The sequence below is a fragment of the Erpetoichthys calabaricus genome, chromosome 1 (genome assembly GCF_900747795.2).
Source record: "Erpetoichthys calabaricus chromosome 1, fErpCal1.3, whole genome shotgun sequence".
Lineage (NCBI taxonomy): Eukaryota > Metazoa > Chordata > Cladistia > Polypteriformes > Polypteridae > Erpetoichthys > Erpetoichthys calabaricus.
In genome coordinates, this window is record NC_041394.2 from 284,042,280 (window position 1) to 284,067,111 (window position 24,832).

At 37.8% G+C, this 24,832-nt stretch overlaps 2 protein-coding genes across 2 annotated transcripts in view; one reads left to right on the forward strand and one right to left on the reverse strand.

Moving 5' to 3' along the window:
• Positions 1-24,832, reverse strand: part of pwp1 (PWP1 homolog, endonuclein) — a 72,348-nt gene that overhangs the window by 19,747 nt on the left and 27,769 nt on the right. The window contains exons 5-9 of the mRNA XM_028815904.2: positions 22,864-22,960; positions 22,605-22,715; positions 19,050-19,180; positions 18,775-18,845; positions 12,505-12,601 (exon numbers count right to left, since the gene is read on the reverse strand). Of these exons, the coding sequence (XP_028671737.1) occupies positions 12,505-12,601; positions 18,775-18,845; positions 19,050-19,180; positions 22,605-22,715; positions 22,864-22,960 (507 nt within the window). The remainder of the gene's footprint in view (positions 1-12,504; positions 12,602-18,774; positions 18,846-19,049; positions 19,181-22,604; positions 22,716-22,863; positions 22,961-24,832) is intronic.
• On the forward strand, positions 7,718-9,187 carry c1qtnf13 (C1q and TNF related 13). The gene has a single exon (XM_051930166.1). It carries the CDS (start codon positions 7,745-7,747, stop codon positions 8,819-8,821), a length of 1,077 nt encoding a protein of 358 aa, XP_051786126.1. The 5' UTR covers positions 7,718-7,744; the 3' UTR covers positions 8,822-9,187.

Here is a 24,832-nt window from a genome sequence, read left to right on the forward strand (position 1 = left end):
AACAAGGAAGAAGCCACTGCTCCAAAGCTGCCACAAAAAAAGCCAGACTGCAGTTTTCAGTGGTACCTGGGTACAAAGATCTCTGTCCTCTGGTCAGATGAATCAAAGATTCAACTCTGGCCATAATGACCATTGTTATGTTTGGAGGAAAAAAAGGTGAGGCTTGTAAGGCAAAGAACACCATCACAAACGCCAAGCATAGGGTTAGGGAATATCATGTTGTTGGGGTGCTTTGGTGCAGGTGGGACTGGGCCATTTAAAATTAGATGGCATCATGAGCAAAGAAAATGATGTAGATATGCTTCAGCAATATCTGAAGAGCTCAGCAAGGAAGTTGAAGATCAGTCGCAAATGGGTCTTCCAAGTAGACAATAACCCCAAGCACACTACCAAAGTTGTGGAAAAATGGCTTAAGGACAACAAGGTCAAGGTATTTGAGTTGCCATCACAAAACCTTGACCTCAGTTCAACAGAAAATTTGTGGGCAGAACCGAAAAAGTGTGTGCAAACAAGGAGGCCTACAAACCTGTCCCAGTTACACCAGTTCTGTCTGGAGGAATGGGCCAAAATTCTAGCAACTTATTGTAAGAAGCTTGTGAAATGCTACCCAAAATGTTTCCCCAAGTTATACAATTTAAAGGCAATGCTATCAAATATTAACAAAGTGTATATAAATTTGTGACCAATTGGAATTGTGATATAGTCAATAAAAAGTTAAATATTCTGTCTGTCAAAATTGGTGGAAAAAATTACCTTTGCCCTGCACAAAGCAGATGTCTTAAACAATATGCCAAATTTACAGTTTGTTTATAACTATTACAGATTTTATATTAAGTGAGTTTTAAAGAATTCACCTTAAGTGTATGTAAACTTCTGACTGCAAGCCTTAAACAGAAACATCATCAGAAAGAACATTCTTTTTGTGTGGGGGGGTGTGTCCATTTTTTCTCTTAATTGTTAATTCCCTTAACCTTTTGCTCTGAATTTTACCTAAAGCTTTTAAAACAAAGACACCTGGACTTTGGAATTTTTTTAGATATGTATCACCAGAGGTAGGCAACTCAAATCAAATGACAAGTTTTTTTGACTTGCTTCACAATATTTAAAAAAATATTTGACTCGACTTAGACTGGTCTTATTAATGACTTGCGACTTGACTCAGACTTAAGATAAAAAACTTAAGTGTGAGGTTATAGCACACTACAAAGAATAAAATGGTCCACTCCAAGATCTGCAGGTCAAAAAAAAAAAAAAAAGATGCGGCAACAAATTTTTTTTTTCTTCATTTCAAGATGCATAAATATAGCTATGCTAGCTAGAGAGAGCGGACAATAAATACTGTGATTAAAGCATCACTGTTCTAATGAATATACCACTTCAGTGGTGGAACCCGCAGCCTGTTTAGATATTGTGTTTATTAGACACACTGCATAAATGAGGAAACGATGGAAAGCCAATAATACACATGCAAATTACTTCAAAGTAAATCTATTATTCATTATGTCACATCTTATTAGGAATTTCCTTCCCAGAGAAAGTCTACTCTTACACTAGATCTTGCTTTATTAAATCCAGTGACCTGAGTTGCTTGGACATATTCACCATAAACCTTTGAGACTTGATTTGAAACATGAAGGTCAGGGCTTGAAGGTTACATAAGACAGCTGTGTAGTGTGCTATAATTTTCTATAACCTACGAAAATGTAGACTTTAAGTAAATAAGTAAACTAGAAACTTAGCAAATAAACTAGTAAACTTCCTGAAAGATGTAGGTTACATTTACACAAAGCATAAATTAATGTTAAAAAAAAAAAGTTAAAACAAAAATGTTTTTAATTAAAATGCTGGACTCTTATTTAAACTGCACGTAGAAAAAAAAACTACATTTCCTACAAGATTAAAAACAACATGAACCACATATTCCTGAAAACTACTATGAGTAATAGAAAGTTCTAATAAAGAGCTATGGTAACTAATAACTTCCTCATTCAGACAACAGTTGCTGCAAAGTATAGTGGGCAGAACTCAACTTCCTCACATTCCCCATCATGAGGATTTGACTATCACTATATGTAGCACTTCTGATCATATAAGCCTGCTACTGCAGCTTTCTAGTATAGCATAATAAATTAAACAACTTCTATTCCTAGTTACTATTAAGGAGATAAAAAGCTAGGGAAAAGGGTAGAAGCAACTATAAAATAATTTACAGAATTTATTTTGATAACTTAAAAACAATTTTCCACAAAAACATGTGTTTGGAATAATATCAAGGCAATTCATTCTGAGACAAATGGTACAAAAAAAATTGCCCTCAATGAAACCACAGATACAGTAGGTAGCATTGGTCAGCACCTCCCTTATCTATGGCATTCATCTCCTTTTAGTCCACTGTCATTTTTGCTATGGGCAATGAAGCTTGGTAAATTTGTTGGCCACGGACTTCAAATGCTTTGGTAAGCTACTAGAAAAGAGCAGCAGACTTTCACGCCATTCTAAACAAGCAGAGAGACAGTTGGGTTGATACCATCATTTCTCTTCTTCTCTACTTCAGGTCAGTTTTTAAAATCTTTCTTTTCTACATATTATTACATCTAAAATTTTAGAAATATAAATGAAAATCACTAATATTATTATTATTCACTATGTGAATTTCCCCTTAGATACTGTAGATACTTTATTAATCCCATCTATCTATTAATGTAATAATTGTATTGTTTTTCCACGTACCAGTTTATTAGTCTACATTTGCTCATTGTACAATTTCACAATCAAATAATTGTTGGAATATATCTTAATAAAATTGTAAATACAATTGTTGTTTTGATATTTTAATACCATTATACTTCTACAGATAAAACTGCACTTTCTAAAACTCATGCAGAATTATTCTGATATTCTTAATGCTTTCACAAAACCAATACATGAACAACTTTTCCACTATCAACACCCAGCCCTGTTGAATGCACTGAGGGCACATTTGTTTCCCATAATTAGCATCAGAGGCATGTACTTAAATCATTAATGATGCACCTGTAGGATGGTGAACTGTTCAGGTGGCAATATACGGTCTGGAACGTTGATAAAAAACAAACAAACATTCTACTCTCTACAATAGCTTATTGGGTTAAAAGTAAATCTGAAAATAAAACAGCAGAATAGAGGAAACAAACAAATGATACGTAAACTGCGTGCTCTATAATATATTACCTACAGGATAAGAAAATTGTACATTCTCAATAGTTTAATCATTTCCAAAGATGCTGTTTTGGTTTTGAAAAGGTACTGCGCAAGAACATAATTAGAACAGTAAAGATTTTTTTTTTTTTTTTTTAAAAAGCAGCATTTCAAAAGGTATGTGAAAAAACAGACACATTACTACATTATTAATTTCAGCACTAACATAGATATATTATTTATAGTTATATATGGATTGCTTTAATCCCTTGTCATTGCATATTCTGTTAGGAGTGAATGTTACAAGTTATTTTTATGCAATATCATACATGTACAATTATTGTCAAGCTATGCAGAAAACCGAGTATGCCAATTATTGGCAAGTGTAAAAATGTTAAGTATCCCAACTTTACTAGGGATTGATGATAATAATTCAAATTACAGGGTTAGCTCTCCTGCAATCTTCCACTTAGCCCCCCAAGCAAAACATTCTGGTCTGGTGTCTGCTCTTAAAGACTATTTCACTCATATTCTTGGTCTGAAATGTGCTATTGTTCTGACATGCATGAACAGCTAAATAAGCATTTAGTTTAACGCATTCTCTTGGTGCACACAACCGGATAAAATGTAAGCATATTCAAAGCAAATTTTTCTTCCATTGAGCTTTTCTTTCTAATGACTTGTATTAGTTTTGACAGTGTTGCAAATGCACTTCCTATCTGCATATTTATACATGTACTTAATCATGCAGAAACTCAATGGGTCCAGTTCTCAGGCTCAAGCAGGTTTTGAGAGGAAAATATGCTTTGATAAAAGTACAAATGATAAAAGTGGAAGAAAAATAAGATCAGAGTATTGTCATTCTTATCATTTACAATACTAACAAAGTGTCCATGTCTGTCACTGTTTGAGATGATTCTCTAATCAGCTTACAGACTTGCCACTGTTCTTCTGTTTCAGCAAACAGCACACAGATTTGAAGACGGTCTAAACAAATAACACTTTGCAAAAGTACTGTGTAGAGCTGCACTCTATTTTAAGGCAGAAATACAAAGTTGCTTAAATCAGGAAAAATGAATATGTAGGGCAAACAACCCTTACAAGCAGCACAATAAAAGAATGTCCTTTTCCACCATCATTTTTCTTTGTAGAAGTAGCAAAGGATCAGTATTAAGAACCAACATGGACTTTTGGAAAGAAAGCTCAAATCTCCTCAATAAGCTAGAAAACTGAAGAAACATCTATGATGACAGAAATCAATAATAAATTTAAAAAAGACTGCATATGACCAAGAAATGAAGCAAAATTACAGATTTTGCAAAATCTATAAAAACCAATATTACAGTCAAATTAAGGAATATCTTTGAGTCCTTAACATAAAAGGATAGATAAAGTTCACAAGCTGTATCAGTGTCCTACTATATTCACCTGTTTTTCTGTTGTCAATTAGTACTAACACCTGCATGACTTACTATAGTATAGGAGCAAGACAGAACATATTTTCAACACTTTGTGGTAGCCTAATTTTACAGACCTCAAACTCTCAGTAAATTCTTTACTGGTAGACACAGTATAGTCAAATTCACAATTCGGCACTGATCTCTACCAGTGATATTTCAGTTCTGATATTAATTATAGTTTTAGTTTTTATTTTATTTCAGAAAATTAATTTTTATTTAGTTCTAGTTTTCAGTGGAGTCAAAAAATTTTATTTTTTATTTAGTTCTGTGTTAAAAATTTTTGTTTTTATTTTATTTAGTTCTGGTCTTTTTACATAATATTAGTACAATGTTATTTTTTTTTTTTTCTGTTGCAAGACCACAAACGCCAGCCTACACATATTTCAATGCAAGTTATGTTTCAGTCAACAAAATACACTCACAGTTCATAATGCCGTTAAACACAACTTGACTATCAATAAGCAAATAGATTAAGTGGCCTAATGAGTACAGTGAACAAGATCAAATGTTTCAACCCAAGAAACCAGTCTGTGTAAGCACGTTACTGTTAAGCTTTAAACAAGCACGCATTTCAAGAGATTTCTTAATGTTGCAACGACGTCCGTTGCACAGATAGTCACACAGTGAAAATACTCACTTGACTAGTGCCTGTAATGCAGGTGTACAGACAAGGTCCTGGCGCTAGTAGACTGTATGTTGACGATTTCTGCTGCCAGTACTGAAGCTGGTGAGGTACAGAGTGGTGAACAAAAAACTGATTTCAATTTTGACCTTAATTGAAATATTTAGTTGTTTTTAAAAGCTTTTAATTCTGATGCTTTAATCAATTTAACACAGACTGTTCAATAAAAGGATAACAAGAAAAACTAAAGAATATTTTGAAGTCAAAATTTAGTTTTTAATTATTGGATTTTTTTTCTTAGTCTGATCCCACTTTTTATAAAATTGAAAACCGTTTATGGTCTTACCTTTATTTGTAAATGGATTTCATAAGTCAATCCTTCTCCATGACAATCTCCGTCACCTTCTTATAAAAGTCCTTGTTTTCCTTTAGTTTTAAAAATCTTAATCTTCCATTTTGGCAGTCAGTTGGAATAAAAAATGAAAATAAACAGACCGCTGCAGTGCACTTGACTTTCTGATATCACTAACTTATTGGCGCCTAGAGCCTCTGCATAGAAGAACAGCAGCAATGAGCACCTGTTTGGCTCACATGCACCCCTTAGGGCTCAATTATACTTCACGCTCAGAATACGTACGCGCCCGCATCATAGCTGCCACGCATTCTGAGCATTCATTTGATGCGTCCTCTGAGCAGGTCCTCAGAAATTAATGCGACGCGTGTGCGAGTTGCAGTACCAGCAAAAAGTCGGGAGGCGCAGTGTGCTAAAAGTTGGAATTTGACGTCAGAGTCTCTGTTTACTATCTACATGTGACAGAAAACCACTTTGCGGAGAGATCGGTGTGCGCGCTTCGATATTTGATAAATGGTTCGATGTGGTGAAGCAAAATGCCAACATACAGATGTATTCGTGGTGCTTTTATATTCAAGCGTCACATATTCCTGATCGTAATGACACGATACGTTTTAAAATTCTCACATACTGTGCCTTCTTTTTTTCCTAGGGTTTCCTCTGCTCCTGACAGCAGCGAATCGCCAGCAATAGATCGTCACTCCGCGCATGTTAAATGTATGATATTCCAACTCTCTGCACAATTAGAATCCTTAGATTTATACTTGATATCACTTTCATGATGAAAAGCATTAAAGTATGTATATTACATTATACAGATAAATTGGTAATTTCATTTAAATAATGAATAATGTTAATAGGACAGCGTGGTGGCTCTGAGGCTAGGGATATGCACTGGCAATTGGAAGGTTGCCGGTTTGAATCCTGTAAATACCAAAAGGGACTCTGCTTTGTTGGGCCCTTCCGCAAGGCCCATAACCTGCAATTGCTGAGCGCTTTGAGTAGTGAAAAAAGCGCTATATAAATGCAAAGAATTATTTTTATTATAATTACACACATGGGGTGACACAGTGGCAGAGCGTTAGCGCTGCTGTCTTGCAGGGAGTCACGTCGCTGGTATTCCCTGCTATAGTTGCTTTTATTATCATCTGCACTCTAATTAAAGTATTTTCACACGTTACTTACTCGATTTCTACTCTCCATCTTCAACCACACGTGCTTACCGCTTCAACCTGATGAGCCAAATGAGCTCAACAAAGCAGTCCTTTACTGAAGTTACACCACGTGACTCTAGTAAGCCCAAATTACAAGATCACAATATAGTGAACAGCACAACGTAACTGAATGCTCAGGGCGACCTACAAATAACCCCTGTTCACTGACTGAACGAAAATGCTATTGCTTTTTTTTTTTTTTTTTTTAAACTCAATTTTCGTTCACATATCACTAATTTTTATTTAGTTTTAGTTTCTCTGTTTACCTTAATTTCAGTTCTCGTTCTTGTAAAACAAAAAACAATATTTTTGGTTCTAGTTCTCATTTTCACTATGAAAATATCACTGATCTCTACCTGTGTCTCTTTTTTACTGTCATACCACTCACCCCTCATTTTAACATTGTCAACTTCAAATCCTCATTTGTATTTAATTTACTTCATCAACTATTCTGCCTACATTAAACACCACATGAAAGGAACTATTAACATTTCAGGACATTTAGTATTGAAAATATACTGCATATCTCTACATGTAATCCCAGAAAGACATGTGGTAAGAAAAAAATAGAAAAGCATCTAATTTCACAGAATTTTACTTAATTAAAATCAGCTTCTTGAAATTTCATATATGCTTCCTGTAGGTTTTTTTGAAATCACAATTCAAATCCCTCCATTAAATTGACCATAACCCTGGTGGCCACACAATTTTACTTTGTTCAACAAGCCATGAATGAAACATTGTCAATTGCTGCATTTCGTAAGAATTTATTTTGCGTTCATATAGTTGTGGTAGGTTAATAATTTTGTTGAAAAGTGTAGCTCATATAAAAAGGAATATACCTTTTACTCAAGTGAATGCTAGAAATTATAAAATGTACATGCTAATAATTATTCAATTTCATTTTTTGTAGATATACATGGCGACAAAAACAGTTTCTCTCTTAATCAGCTTGATTATCTTCACAAATGGTTGGACAGGATCAGCTGACATGCAATCAGGGATGTGTTTAAGTTATCGGTCTGCTTTTTCCGCAGCCAGGACCAGCAGTATGGTAGGGGGTCTCCAAAAAACAGTCACTTTTGACAAGCTATTTGTTAACATTGGAGGCGATTTCAACCCAGACACAGGAAGGTTTAGCTGCAGGATCCCAGGAGCCTACTACTTTGCATTTACAGTTGGAAAGCACCCTAAAAAGATACTCTCTGTTATGCTAGTAAAAAATGGCCAGGAGGTTCAAGCTATTGCCTATGATGAACACAAATGCAAACAGCGCAAGGTACAGAGTCAAAGTATCATGCTTAGCTTGGAATCCATGGATACTGTATGGCTTCTACTCCATGACCACCCAAAATTTGGACTGTATAGTAATGCAGGGACATATACTACCTTTACTGGTTATTTGGTGTATCCAGAGATCTACAGCATTCACCTAAATAACTATTTATCTCCACACACCCACAGTCACTTTTCAGGATGCTCAAAAGTTGAAAATACTGATTCTACAAAGGAGTCAAGAGACATGCATCTACAGAAAAACTTTCGCTCAGCATTTTCTGTGGCAAGAACTAAATCATTACTTGGAGAACGCACAAGAGAAGAAAGCAAAAAAGCAATTACCTTTGATGTGGAATACATCAATATTGGGGATAACCTAAACAAGTCATCTGGTCAGTTTATATGCAAGGTTCCTGGGGCTTATTATTTCTCCTTCAATGTTGGAAAACACCCTTTAAGGGCAGTTTCTGTCAAGCTCATGAAGAACTATAATGAGGTCCAAGCCATGATATTTGATGATAACAGTTCTAAGAGCAGGGAGATGCAAAGCCAAAGTTTAATGCTCTCTTTAAAACAAGGTGATGTGATCTGGCTATATAGTCAACAAGATGAACAATATGGAGTATACAGTAATCATGGCAAGTATATAACATTTACAGGATTTCTCCTCTATCCTGATGAAAGCAGACTATATACCAACAAGCTAGAAAAAACATAATCATACTGCCTATTGCCTTCAGAAAGTCCAACAACTGGGACCTTCTTTCATAACATAATAACATTGCAATAAAAAATTTAGCCAGTGCAGCATTTACCACTTCAAGCATTTCCTTTCACATGAGTTTGGATGTATTATTTTCATTATAATTTGTTGCCGTTTTCAAATATTCAGTGTTTATTTATCTGGTTAGTTCCGATACTGTGCATTGCAAGCCTTTGTGCAAAAATATTTTTTACTGGTTTTTAATGTGGTAGTGATTTAACTTCTTTACACTGAGAGCACTCACATTTTGTTAAGATTACCTGAAACTATTATTTAGTGTGTTACATATATGTGATCTTTATTTCTTTATTTGAATATGCCTGGAAAATATCTAATAAACAGAGTGGAAAGTGACATTAATTAATAATGTTAAATTTGCTATATTAGGTAGTATGTTAATAAACACAAATTTTAGTAATCTTAGTGACAGATAATAATGTGAGCAATATAAAAAAATCACGCAAAACTGAAGGCAAGTAGCACAGCTTCAAAACTATACAGCTATATCGTCATCATGGTAAAAACTTGGTCAGAAAAACATTATTGTGGGAAGTGACATGCACAAAAACCAAATAGTACATTAATAAAGAGAGACAAAGTATGAATTAATTTATGTATATTATGAAAAGGTCTGCTTAGATACAAGGTTTAGAAAAAATAATGTGAAGATTAGAATGGAAATCATAATGCAAGATTTTTACATCATCCATATTTTTCAGTCTTCATGTGCATATGTAACAATTAAAATGGAACCCATCTATCATTTTTTCTGTACATTTGATAAAAAGTTTGTTTACCATCCAATAGGTCTGGACCAAATGCTGCCAAATCAGAAGTACTACAGTTTGAAGTGCATGCTAGGGAATAGTGACATGGAAGGGCATTTACAAGCACATTTGGGTTAGTTCAAATGTTAATATATCCCAATAACCTAGAACAACATTAGTTTATAATAATAAAACAGCATTTAAACTATAATTAAACTCAAACCAAATTCTACCAGTAATATTTAACCCATATGTGAATTTTGTACTGTTAATACAACTACTGGTAAGGAACATTTCTGTTCTGTTGTTGTAGGTGTTTTAAAAAAAAAAAAAAAAAAATCTGCTGTCTTAAATAATCAACTTGCTGCGATACAGACTACAAACCACCCGTGAATAATAAATTATGGTGATGACTTTACAGTGGTATCTAGCAAAATGACTGAACATAAACTAAAATCAAGTAACTTGAAAGTAACAATAGCCACAAAAGCACTGATCACCTTGACAGTTTTACATTACTTCCATAAGTATACTTTTGGTTAATTCTACTGTAATATCTAAGTTTTAGAAATTCATGCCACTTAAGAATACAGTCACTGAACACAAAAATGAGAAATTATGATACCAATAACAAGTTTTAGTTTTGCTCTCTTTCATTTAATAATTGTAACTTAAAAACAAGCAGGATGTAGCCCACCTACCATACTCATAAATTAATTAACCTGCTGTATGGACCACTAGAAAATGGCTTTGCAACAGCCACGATATGGAACTCCATTTTACTTTACTGTAGATTACATTTTTATTTATGTTCTACTCCAAGTGGACAGTAATGCATGCTGCTTCAGTGTGGCCATTCTGCCTGCCATTACACATCTGAGAAGGTACTGCATATTATTGGCTGAAATATTTGACTCTAAATTGCAAATGATGGAGCGAACTGTTTTCTATTTTTCACATAAAAACATATGATAAAGTGGTAACTATGGAATTTATGCTTCAATAATTTTGAGTATTATATACAATTGGTAGTCCACAGTGTCTTTTAATTTGGTAAAGTGGTTCTCAGTTCCAAATATTTGGAAACTACTTTATTTAAGCAAAGAAGATATGTAAAGTTACACCAAGCCATGATTAGCAATGCTGAAATAAGAACCATTTGTAAAAGCTGAATGTATTAAATGAAAACATCAAATCTCAAATTTTAAACGTAATAAACTCCTCATATTTTAATTTTCCAAATCTCTACCACCTTTCTTATATCTGTCCAAACTTTAAGACCAGCTTTGTGCATAAAATGTATTATTCCTATTATTAAATCAAAACTGCCCAGTTAACATTACTACTACGGGATTTCCAAATTCCTAAAAAACAGTCATTGTTCTGTTGTTTTCAAGCAGCCTTATACAACTAATCAGACTTTATTAATTTTGTCCATATTCCAAGCCAGAATATGGATGGCAAGAATTACTCGCAACTGAAGGCTGCATTCCATCGCTCCCATACCATCCAAATAGGCTTGGAATGTGCTGTCACTACATTTCTTACAGTTTAGTTGTTACAATAATGAACATTAGTTTGATTTAATAAATATACAAGCATCACAAATGTAGTGCTTGCTGATTCAATTTTCAGCAATTAGGCATTCTGTTTTAGCAGGTTTGACAACAGAGCGGCTCTGCGATAATGCACTTCTGACATATAATTTACTAATAGATTATTAGTAACGCGAGCTGAGCCACACAGATGATAGAGGAACATTTTGAAACATTAAATACATCCATTTTACTTTGGAATAAACACATGGAGCAGCTCACTCTGTCATCTGATATGTGAGAGGAAGGTGTCCTGAAAAAACATTGCCTTTCTCCCATCTATTACTGGAAGGACAGGCACCCTTCTTCCAATGGTCCTTAACTGGATACTTTGGTTATAAAATCTAAAAATATTGGTGACCTCAGAGAAGACCTGCTACTACTTGAGTGACCTCTGGGTCCTCCCACAGAACAAGTACTAGGTACAGTAAATCACAAGAAGATTCATGTGTAGTCTCAAGAAATTAGGGGTGGGTCCCTTGGCTGACCTAGAAATGCCCCACATTTACCTAGATACTGCAACTAGGTGTAGGTTGGCATGGTCTGTAAAACAACATAATTATTTAAATAAATGAAAAAGAAACCTCAGGTTACAAAACAAGTTTAAACAAATGGCAGACATAACTCTCCCAAATAACCAGGACTGAAGAAGAATGCATAACAATGAAAAACCTTTTTGTTTGCTTAAAATGCTATATGTTTATCACTTTTTTCTTCTTTTAATACCAGGAATTTTTAAGAGCAGGGGCATCTTGTATACTCAATGAAACATCACTGTGCATCTTCACTAAAAGCATATAATATCACAAAGCACAAACTAAGTGTTCTTTAATAGCTGATGTTTTGTGCAGTGTCCTATGATGTTTTTAAAACAGAGTGGAATTTTCATTTAACTTAAAAGTTTAATTCTTCTATTATATCTAGTAGTTTCACAAATACACATTATGTCAAAGTAGAATACTATAGAAAATTCTATAGTTAAAACACTGCCTAATTAAGTTTACTCTTACTCTGTTGTTTAGTGAAAAGAGAGCATTTTTAACACTTTTCCAGAAATCCATTTAAGTCAGTTTGATATAGTCTGAAGTTAGTGGCTTAACTTCTGTTTATAAATCTAACAAAAAAGAAAATTACACTAATTTTCTACTGAAGTTAATGCTAAAAATAGAATATTTAATATAGTATACATCCATTAACATAGCAGTCTCCAAAACTATTTGTCTAAGAATAGGTTTTTCAAATTCATTTTCCTTTTCAACATTAAGTTTGCCCTTACATTGTCTGTATGCACTGTGAGAGTTGATGCCATCTTGCCTTGAGCCATATCCCACAAAATCACAGTATTATCTGCAGATGCACTTGCCAAAACATTCCTGGAAATTAAGAGAACAGAACAGTCAATTTTTGTAAAATTATTAACATTACAGAAATCTAAAATTGTTTTGTGAAAGGTAATTACAGTAGATCTAATCACCCATTTCATTCACATGTGCAATTGACCTAGGTCCTATTAATAATTTTGTCCTGAGCAAGGATGAGGCGATGAGGATTTTTTTTTTCTTGTAATTTAAATTTACTTTAAATTTAATTTAAATCCCCTAATTACCTGACGAGGTAAGAGGGTCGTATCGTGGCAGCAGAGCCGGCGCTAAGATAAAAGCCAAGCATCTAGAGAGAAACTGGCGATACAAACCTTCGGTGCCTTCTGTGATCCTGGGAAATGTGAACTCGCTACCAAATAAGATCGACGAACTGGCTTCGCTGGTGAAAAATATCAGGACCTACAGAGAATGCAGTTTGTTGTGTTTTACTGAAACGTGGCTAACAACTAACATCCCAGATGCTAACGTGGAGCTACCCGGGTTTAGCACAGTTAGAGCGGACAGAGACGCAAGTACCTGCGGGAAGCACAAAGGAGGTGGACTCGCACTCTATGTCAAAACAAGATGGTGCAACTCTGGACATGTAAACGTTAAAATCTCATCTTGCTGCAGGGACATCGAACTGTTGGCTGTAAGTTTGCATCCCTATTACTTGCCCAGAGAGTTTGGAAACGTCACTGTTGTTACTGTTTACATCCCTCCTCGGGTGGATGTGGAGATAGCAAGTGACATCATCCACTCAGCTGTTGCTAAACTGCACTTTGAGTACTGAGAAAAGCGCTATATAAATGTAATGAATTATTATTATTATTAAACGCAGCACCCCGAGGCACTTGCGCTAACTGCTGGAGACTTCAACCATGTGACGCTGGACAAAACATTACCTGCCTTCTCCCAGTATGTGGATTGTAACACCCAGGGAAATAGGACTACAGTAATCCCTCCTCCATCGCGGGGGTTGCGTTCCAGAGCCACCCGCGAAATAAGAAAATCCGCGAAGTAGAAACCATATGTTTATATGGTTATTTTTATATTGTCATGCATGGGTCACAGATTTGCGCAGAAACACAGGAGGTTGTAGAGAGACAGGAACGTTATTCAAACACTGCAAACAAACATTTGTCTCTTTTTCAAAAGTTTAAACTGTGCTCCATGACAAGACAGAGATCACAGTTCCCGTCTCACAATTAAAAGAATGCAAACATATCTTCCTCTTCAAAGGAGTGTGTCAGGAGCAGATCATGTCACAGAGATAGAGAAAAGCAAACAAAATGTTTGGCTTTTAAGTATGTGAAGCACCGCGGCACAAAGCTGTTGAAGGCAGCAGCTCACACCCCCTCTGTCAGGAGCAGACAAAAAGAGAGAGAGAGAGAGAGAGAGAGATAGATAGAGAGACAGAGTTTGTTTTTCAAGCAAAAATCAATACGTGCCCTTCGAGCTTTTAAGTATGCGAAGCACCGACATGCTGCACAAAAGATAGCAACGTGAAGATAATCTTTCAGCATTTTTAGACGGAGCGTCTGTATCGTCTAGGTGTGCGAACAGCCCCCCTGCTCAATCCCCATAAGTCAGGATCACAGAAAGTCAGCGCAAGAGTTAGAGAAAAGTAAGCAATCTAGCTTCTTAGCCATCTGCCAATAGCGTCCCTTGTATGAAATCAACTGGGCAAACCAACTGAGGAAGCATGTACCAGAAATTAAAAGACCCATGGTCCACAGAAACCCGCGAAGCAGCGAAAAATCCGCGATATATATTTAAATATGCTTACATATAAAATCCGCAATGGAGTGAAGCCGCGAAAGGCGAAGCGCGATATAGCGAGGGATTACTGTATTGACCTACTGTATGCAAACGTTAAAGATGCATACAGCGCCACCCCACTGCCTGCACTTGGGAAAGCAGATCATAACCTGGTTCTGCTTCAGCCTCACTACAAACCAAGAGTGAGGGAGCTACCTACAACCACACGCTCATTCAGGAAGTGGTCCCCTGAGGCAGAGCAGGCTCTGAGAGACTGCTTTTGGAACTTCTGTATGGACATTGTAGTTCCAGTAAGAACAGTACGCTGCTATGCTAACAACAAGCCATGGATTACAAGTGACATCAAGGGCTTTTTGAACCAGAAGAAAAGGGCTTTTAAAGGCGGTGATCAGCATGAGCTCAAGCACGAGCAGAAGGAACTCTGAGTCCAGCTCAGGGCAGCGAAAGAGCAGTACAGGAGAAAGCTGGAGCAGAAGTTGCAGAACAACAGCATGAAGGAAGTGTGGGATGGGATGAAGATCATCACTGGCTGCAGCTCGAAGCGGGGTGCCACCTTCGAGAGAGATGTGGAGAGAGCAAACCAGATGAACAACTTTCTTAACAGGTTTGACCACCCTAACCCACTCTCTCCTCGGAGTACTACACCCTCCACCCATCCTTCTGCTGATACCAGCATAGGAGAGAGTTTCCCCCAACCCACAATTACAGCAGCACAGGTGAGCAGAGAGCTGAGGAGACTTTGTGCCAGCAAAGCAGTGGGTCCAGATGGAGCATCACCACGACTGCTGAAGGCCTGTGCTTTGGAGCTGGGGAGTCCTCTACAGAGCATCTTCAACCTGAGCCTGGAACAGGGGAGAGTCCCAAGGCTTTGGAAAACATCTTACATCACCCCTGTCCCAAAGATATCGCATCCTAGTGAGCGGAACGACTTCCGGCCTGTCGCTCTGACGTCACATGTGATGAAGGCCATGGAGCGGCTGCTGCTTCACCACCTAAGGCCACAGGTCCGCCACGCCCTCGACCCTCTGCAGTTCGCATACCAGGAGAAGGCGAGAGCAGAGGATGCCATCATCTACATGCTACACCGATCCCTCTCCCACTTGGACAGAGGCAGTGGTGCTATAAGAATTATGCTTCTAGACTTCTCTAGCGCCTTCAACACCATCCAACCTATGCTCCTTAGGGACAAGCTGACAGAGATGGGAGTAGATTCATACCTGGTGGCATGGATCGTGGACTATCTTACAGACAGACCTCAGTATATGCGTCTTGAGAACTGCAGGTCTGATATTGTGGTCAGCAACACAGGAGCGCCGCAGGGGACTGTACTTCTCCGGTCCTGTTCAGCCTATATACATCGGACTTCCAATACAACTCGGAGTCCTGCCACGTGCAAAAGTTCGCCGACGACACTGCTATCGTCGGCTGCATCAGGAATGGGCAGTAAGAGGAGTATAGGAACCTAATCAAGGACTTTGTTAAATGGTGTGACTCAAACCACCTACAACTGAACACTAGCAAAACCAAGGAGATGGTGGTGGATTTTAGGAGGACCAGGCCCATCATGGACCCCGTGATCATCGGAGGTGACTATGTGCAGAGGGTGCAAACCTATAAATACCTGGGAGTGCAGCTGGATGATAAATTGGACTGGACTACCAATACTGATGATCTGTGTAAGAAAGGACAGAGCTGACTATACATTCTTAGAAGGCTGGCGTCCTTCAAAATTTGCAATAAGATGCTACAGATGTTCTATCAGACGGTTGTGGCGAGCGCACTCTTCTACGCAGTGGTGTGCTGGGGAAGCAGCATAAAGAAGAGGGACGCCTCACGCCTGGACAAACTGATGAGGAAGGCAGGCTCTATTATAAGCATGGAGCTGGACAGTTTGACATCTGTGGCGGAGCGACAGGTGCTCAGCAGGCTCCTATCAATTATGGAGAATCCACTGCATCCACTGAACAATATCATCTCCAGACAGAGGAGCAGCTTCAGCGACTGACTGCTGTCAATGTCCTGCTCCACACTATGCGACTCTTCAATTCCACCCAGGGGGAGGTAAACGTTAAAATTATGCAAAGTTATTGTCTGTCTATATACCTGCATTGTTATCACTCTTTAATTTAATATTGTTTTTTGTATCAGTATGCTGCTGCTGGAGTATGTGAATTTCCCCTTTGGATTTATAAAGTATCTATCTATCTATCTAAATTGCATTTATTAAAGTTTCAAATTTCAAGTTATAAAGTTGCTCTAAATATATTTAGTTCTTTTATATTTAACTGCAAAATATCTAAGACAGCGCAGAAATCCACTTGGAGTCTAAGTTAGAGGTGGATAACATACGAGTGCTTTTTAGTATGTTAATCAAAAAGTTTCAATTTCCTGACTGATCACACTCACCAGATTCATTAAACCCGACACATTCTACAAGGTTATATAAATCAGGCATGTCAAACTCACTACCATTGGTGGGCCGCTTCGACTGCCATATGTGCGTCAGCGGGCCGCACTGTAACAAATACTATTATACTATTATACAAAATTACTGTAGCTTTCTTTCCAATGCTGAAAACTTTAAAAAATGTAACACTTAAAGTTTAAAGAAAAGCAATTTATTTCCTTACAGTCTCCATACAACAGTGTAGAATTAGAGTCTTAGCTTCTTAGCTAGGTCCTTATTATATTATATTCATTGCTTATATAGGAGCCTTACAGTGTGAGATTTATTTCTTTTGTCCCGACACTTGGCATCTCTTGTTAGTAGCCAGTTCGTCAATATCAGGCTTGAAATCTTGTGCAGTTGCAACTTTTATGAGGGATGAAAGGTGCTTGACGGTAAGTCTTGAGCAATGTGGGGTTTTGGTAGCTTTCATTAAGAAAAACAATTGCTCACAAAGGTAAGTGCTTCTGAACATAGACAGTACTCTCGATGCCAACTTACGGATCTGCACATACAAGGGTGGCAGGTAAGCATACAACCCTGGCACACCAACTTCGTTGTATTTTGCCTTCAGAATAGAATCTGACTGCAGTTCAAATCAATTCCATTTGGATATACTCAGGCGCATTCTCAACGTTGTAAGAGCATGGTGACGTAAACAGCGCAAAGTCCTGTTTGTGTGAACTGAAATCACGAAAATGCTCACTGAATTCATTGCTCAGTAATTCAAGTTGGAAAACAAATCCTCCAAAAATCAAATTTTACTTTACTAAGTTTACTTCAAAGTTTATATTGTAAAATAAGCCGATATGCAAAAAGCCACCTGACCTACAATAATTTTACAAACTCAAAATCACAAAAATATGTTAATAAACAACTCACCAACTTCTCGCGTCCACTTCAGATCTTCACTTGTAGTCTGCACTAACTGTTCATTATAAAACTAGCACAAAATTACATGAAACTAGAGCAAAAAAACGTGAAAATATGTGGGCTATTACTACTCGTGATGGTCAGTTCTGCCCAGTGGCCAGTCTCAGCAGCCCAGTCAGTAGTGTAGCCTTAGCAGGGGCGGCTCTAGGCAGAGAAAGAATCGGTGGCCCCTTCGCTTGGCAATGTCAATACGGTATCTTATGCATGGCGGATGGCCACATCTGTTGCGGACACTGCATGGCCGCCTCGTGCTCATGACACACTTCTATATACTCGTGTCCGTAACTTGAAAACCAAGTGGTGGCCCATGATATTCTCATTACGGCAGAACGTTATAATACTACATATAGCTTACTGCTCCGACTCTAGCGACATCTGTAAATACAGCGTACTAATTAACAAGAAACACAATGTTTTTCGGCCACATTGCCGTCAGCTGTGTCGTTATTTTCTCTTTCTGTTTTATATTCAATATATATTGGCGTGGCAGCCTCTGGGATTTGGCGGCACTGTGCAGGTGCACAGTTTGCACAAGCCTAAGGCCACCCCTGCTGCCCGCTGCTGCAGCCTAGCGCTTCAGTTGTGACGCTGCGGCTCAATAACTTTGGTCAAGGCTCATGGCTATACTAGCAGATGACGTTTCCGGTACCATAATGCCATGGGAAAACGCGATTTTGTCAGAAGGCAGAAGTAAGAAAAGTCAATAAGTAACACTGAAGATGCAGAATGATTCAATCACATACAATAGTAATCATTTTGTACAAGTTCAGAGCTAACTAGGATCTGTCATGCGGGCCGCACAGATTTCTATTGCGGGCCGCATGCAGCTTGGGGCCACGTGTTTGACATGCCTGATATAAATTGTCTTCCCACCAGCCCTCTTTCTCTTGCTAAAATAAGTGAACTGTAGTAAACCTACATTGAGCAATGTCTATATAAAAAATAATAATTATGTATAGAATAAGTGTCCATCAATCCGAAAAGACACATCAGTGTATTTGACAAAATAACAGTCATATCATACCTAATGTGTTTGTTCCAGGACAAATCCAACACAGCATCTGAATGTCCCATTGTAGATTCTGCTGCCTGACTCTAAAATAAAAATTGACACAGCACTTAATTTACCTTTCTTCAATTAATTATCACAGAAGGATCTGTGTGTTAACACAGTCTTACATTATAAAATTTCAACAATTTTACTAGTTAATTCCATTAGAAATAAAAACATAAAAGACTGCTTGGTATTTTAGCTGGTTTCCAAAGTAGGCGTATTATTATAAATTATTTGAAATAAACCTTTTTTTTGGACTTTTTCTTCTTTGCTTTTTTAGCATTCCCAAGAGAAAACACTGGTTCCAGGCAATCTACAACATCAAGGTCCCATACATCTATCACAGGAGTCATATTACCAACAGCAACATAATTACCTGGGGAATGATGGGGGAAAAAAATAGCATAGGGCATTATCTGAGGGATAATCAAGACATTATAAAAGAGATAGCTGTTCAGTACAATTGTTAGACTAGGATTGTTAATATAAATGTATAGATGGGGGAGGTAATATTTCATTAATAGTGATGAGTGAACCCTGTGGAGTTGCCTGTGCTGAGAGTTCAGCAAAACCACTGAAATGTTTGGGGACTACGCCGAACTCAGTGCAATATACTGAAATCAAAAAGGAAGGATGAACTGAACTAGTAGATTATCATGGTGCAATGGTCTTTTAAATGTTGCTACGAAGCACCTGGCAGCTATGCTGGACTGATTATTGTGGCCAGAAATGTGTTCTGCACTGTGAGTCAGCAGTGCTGACCAATGAGCCACCGTGCTTTGCCAAGATAAAATTATATATCGGCTGCATTGTCACCTTCTGGAGCTGGGTGAGTTACAAAGAAAAACTTTCACACAGCCTGAAGTCAGAGAAATGCTGACTCAGCTTCAGCTTTGCACAAATCATACATCTTGCTGTAATAAAAATCTTTACAAGTGATTAACTACTTGATGCAATTTGCTTTACCCATCTGAGAAGCTTGGTTCATGCACTGTGTACCCTGCCCCTCTGCAGCAATCTACAGGTTACCTTTGAATTGTTTTCATTTCAGGAAGACATAAACAGACTCAGACTCCTTGAAAAATTAATCAAGATGTGTTCTTGAAAGACTCCAAGTTCAAGAATAGTGTTTTCTTTAAGGAACTTATTTATGCAACTCTGGACCTGATACATGGCAAATAACAGAATATCAGAAATGTATCATTTACTGCAGGCAAAAGTATCAGGAAACATGAATTTCAATGAGGATTGGCCCCCACACACCCAGTGTGCAGAAAAGCAACAAAAACTGAGAGAAACAGAGTGGAACGGACAAGAGACCAATCTAGTCCTTGGAATCGGTAAATCTCTGCTGATCTAGGACTCATTCATTTTTATGAATGCCAGTTAGCCCACAGCTCACTTGGGTTCTCTTGTCCGCGAGCACTCCACCCGCAACTATGAAAGACTGCTCGGACAGTAAATTGGAAGACATGCAATCCAGCACTTCCATCTTAAACTGAGTGAACCTGCTGCTTAAACACAGCCTTGCTACCCAGAACTCCAATGGAGTCATCAGTGCACCAATACCTCAGGTAGTCACAGACCATGCAATCCAGGCACTGGCAGTGACCGCTTCTACTGCCACCCTGTGTCTGACTGGGTCATTCAGGCTAGAAATAGTCTCTCCACACATCCAATAGGCCTCAGACAAGTGGCACATTCTCTGTTCATTCTGGCTGGACTCCATAAACACCCCCATCTTGGTCTTTTATAAGGGTTCTAGCAGTGTGGCCACCTGGTCATTATCATTCTCTTTTATGGCTGTAATCCTGGAGTTCCTTCTAAAACATCACAGCATATGTGCAGTCATGTGGAAGAAGTGCACCCATCTCTTTCACTTTCTGCTGCTGCTCCCCAGTATCCCCCCAACCCCTAACAAATGGAACACCACTCTTCACCAGCTCTCCATCCTGCTGTTGGTCCCATGCCTCCTCCTATTCTTCTTCCTTCTTCTCCTGGCCAGGCTGTTTACTGGGCATGTCCTCCTCTAGGACCTTTCCATCAGAAACACTACTGGTAGCACATCATTCCAGCCAGTGTTATTCCAGCTGACAAACTTGGTAGCCTGCTCGAAAGGAGCACAACACTTTGCAGAGGTCCTCATCTGCTGCCACTGGTCCACAGTAAAATATCCCAGTGGCAGTGCTTGGTACCTGGTGCCCTGCTATATCAGGCAGTGGCTGACTGCCCTATGCTGTTCCAACAACTACTCCACTAAATAACAGTGGAGTCGCACCTCATTGCTATATAATAAATCAACCTGTGGTGGGAAAGATGGTGCTGCTGCTGCATTTTTGCAAACAATGTGCTCACAAGCTTGTCCGTCACCTCATAAGTTTTGAGGAACCTCTGGACCACAAGGTTGAGTATGTATGCAAAACATGGTACATGGGTCAGTTTGCCTAATGACAGGGCAGCCAAGAGGTTTGTGCCACTGTTTGACACCACACTGCCTGGCTGAAACGGAGGACAGACCTTCCACTTTAAGGCCTGACTCCAGAAGGCAGGTAGTCACAGTATAGCTCCTCTCACTCAGACACATCAGCTCTAGCACAGCCTGACAAGTGGCACAATAGTGCCACTGCATAGCTGCAGGGGTGTTTGCTAGGGGGTTCAGCACAACTTGTACCTGGAGTGGAGGCAGCCCTGGAGGAGGAGAAGGTGGAAGTTGGAAAAGGAGAGGAGTGGAGTTGGTCTCAACTTGACTAAAATGACACCTTTTAATGGCTAACACACACCCACACAGTGTTTAATGGGTGAAATCAGCATTACATATTTGGAAGGGAGGTCCGATCCAGTATTGACTGCTGTAATGTAATGCTTGACTCGAGCATCATGAGGCACAGGTAAAAAAAAAAAGTTTGTCTAAGCTGCCTGCATAGTAAATTTCCAGTAAAATATTCTCCAAACAAGGTCACTGCAAACATAACCTATTTGTTGTGAACAACTGTGGCGAATTTCGCTAATCAGCACTGTTCAATAATAAACCATGGGCTTATAAGGGAACAGTTCTATGAGAAAACATCCTTTTTAGGTGGTGGCCACTTCAAAGTTTTATAGGAAAAACAACTTTTTTGTAAAGGATAAAGTGAGATTTATACCAAGAGCATAACAAAATCACTGATGATTGACGAGTGATAGGGTAAGTACGGCTGTAAATTTAGGAGGAAAGCAATGAGACAGAAAGGCTAAACAGTCCCAAGATGATGTATGAAATGTGATTTCATAAACTGCCGGTCACATTTTCCAAAAACTGCAATGTTCACAGATATCCTTCCAGAATCTCCACTTCCTGTTTAGCAAAAAATGTGTTTGTTCTCATGTCAACTGGAAAATCTTTTCTGCATTGCAAGTAAGTTTAATGTGAACATTATAATGATCTCAGTTCTAATCTGTTTTATAGGGAACACACATGAAGCCCCTGAAATTAACCCACCTTCACATATATTTGAACAAATACATATTTCTTGACATAAAACCTTCAAATATCAATTACTGGAACAAATAGCCTGCTTACCTTGAAAACCTTTACTCTAAGTGTTCCCTATTGGATTAAAATTATAAAACAGCAGTACAAAGGTTGACAGAAAGCACATTATATACAGAAACAAATGGTCCCAAATACTTTGTGCTTGAGACTTGTATCCCAAGTGTGGATGATACTAAGTCAACAGGAGATTAAAAGTCTAATAACTCAATCAATTCAGAAAACTGACAAAAAGATATTTTTTATATTTGTACAAAAAGCTTATTATTACCTGGTCCCTCATCCATATTTGGATCAAAATTCAGCCATTCAACACACAATGGGTAGGCAGGCAGGAGGATATCATGGTGTACATAAAAAGAGTCTTCTTCATTATTATAAACTATCAGGAAAAAAAAAAAAAACACTCCTTTGAAAAAGCATGTACTGTATAATATAAAACACCATCAAATTGAAAATGACATTTCTTAAAAGGTAAATAAAAATACGCATTAAATAATTATTGAGCTAATCTTGCTACTATTACTAACCATGAACCTCCAAATTACAGCAGTCCTTCTCAGCTCTTCCAGCCAAAATCAAATTATCATTCGATTTTATTTCAAAGTCTTCTCTTTCATAAATATCCTGCATTAAAACATATAGATTGAATAATGAAGTGTTGTACCTTGTGCAGTAGATTCACAATGTACAGTATAACCTAATTTTCTCAGAATAGTAGTTAAACAATAATTAATGCAATTATTTTCTGACAGAAGTCACACAAAAACATAATCATGATAAAATTATTCTCAGAAGAGCACTGGAGAAGAAGCATTTAAGTACACACTGAATATTAATTAACTTGAAAATAATACCTTATGTATAGCTTATAATTCTACCTGTACAATGTATTTTTGTGTTTTTCCTTCACAGTCCAAGTAAACTCAACAAAAACAGATATCAACAAAGTGCATGTGGCCTCTTCCCACAAACACAGAACATTTCCTTTATGAAGAAAATAGCGATACTAAATGGAAAAATGGGTATACTGCACTATTGGCAAGCTGACCATTGTTTTTGAATGATCTAGCATTTTATATACCAACTAGCCAACCCACAGCGTAGCATACGCCGCATAATTATGTATTGATGGGTGAACACTTCCTGAAAGACACAGGATACGACTGAGTGAATGAAAAGATGGAACTTTGGAGAGAGCAACATACAATTGTCCATGACTGAAAACTGGTTTTGGCAGATACAGGAATATCTTTTTGAAAGTTTGTCCCTGTGCCTTATTAATTGTCATTGCAAAGGCCAATCTAACAGGAAATTGCGTGTAAAAGTAAAAGGCAAATTTGAATCTGATGGGGTCAGGGAAATCTGGGGAATAAGGACAGTTTGTGAGGTAGCAGCTGCAATTGTTATACACTCCAGTACATTGCGGTGAAAGCTGGTAACAGTCAGTCTAGTGCCTTTACAGAGACTTCTTGCTGGCATGAGGTTTCTGAGAAGCATGACGACTGAACCAATTTTAAGTTTGACTTTATGCGGAGGCATGCCAGTGGGAGTAATGCCAGTCAGCATCATTTATGGTCGGAACTACAACGGTATTTGATCTTCTTTGAACCTCTGACTTTCGTTCTTGATTAATGAAAACATTCTTGGCAAATGCTTTGACTCTCGCCGAATTGTTGGCTCTGTAATGCATGTGCCATGGTCGGCTGCTTAGTGAATTGTTGGTGGGCGGGGCTCGGTCTTGCGTGCGTCTTGCTTGCCATGGACTTAGTGAATTATATTTATATATATATATATATATATATATATATATATATATATATATATATATATATATATATATATATTGTACATACTGTATTTGTAATAGCTTTGTTCAGTAATCCTGCTCTCAGACAGCCAGCCGAACTCCAGCCTCTGACCGTTACACTAAAGCTTACATTGCAAAATCTTACGTCCGATACTGTTGGTCTCACAGTATTACTATAGAAATGCAACTCTTCAATTGGAACCAAAATATTTTTAAGATGACATGCAGTGTTTCACCAGAAGCACAAATTATATAGATTGTGTTTAAACAAAATATAAGAATGTGTCCTTATTAATGATATCTCTTAAATATCTAATTTTTGGATCTACCACCAATATTGTTTGCAGAGTGTGCACCCTAGTACATTTTTGCAGCATGTTATTTATGTTTTATCTATCAATTGACGCATTTTTAACTCACTATCCAATTCAAGGTCGAGGGTGGGTGGCATACATAGCCTGGCAGCTCAGACTGCACCAGTCCAAAAAGCACACTCACTCACAAACTTCAGACAGACAGCATCAAAGGCCTAAACCTCTGGAGCTCTGATGTTGTGGCACTAACCACTGTATAATGCTGTTGCCCTGTATTTTCTAAAAATACTTCATTTAAAATGTGTACAGTACTTTAAACTTGGAAATTCACTATAGAAGAATACATTGAAATTGGATTATTTTATCCGTTATAAA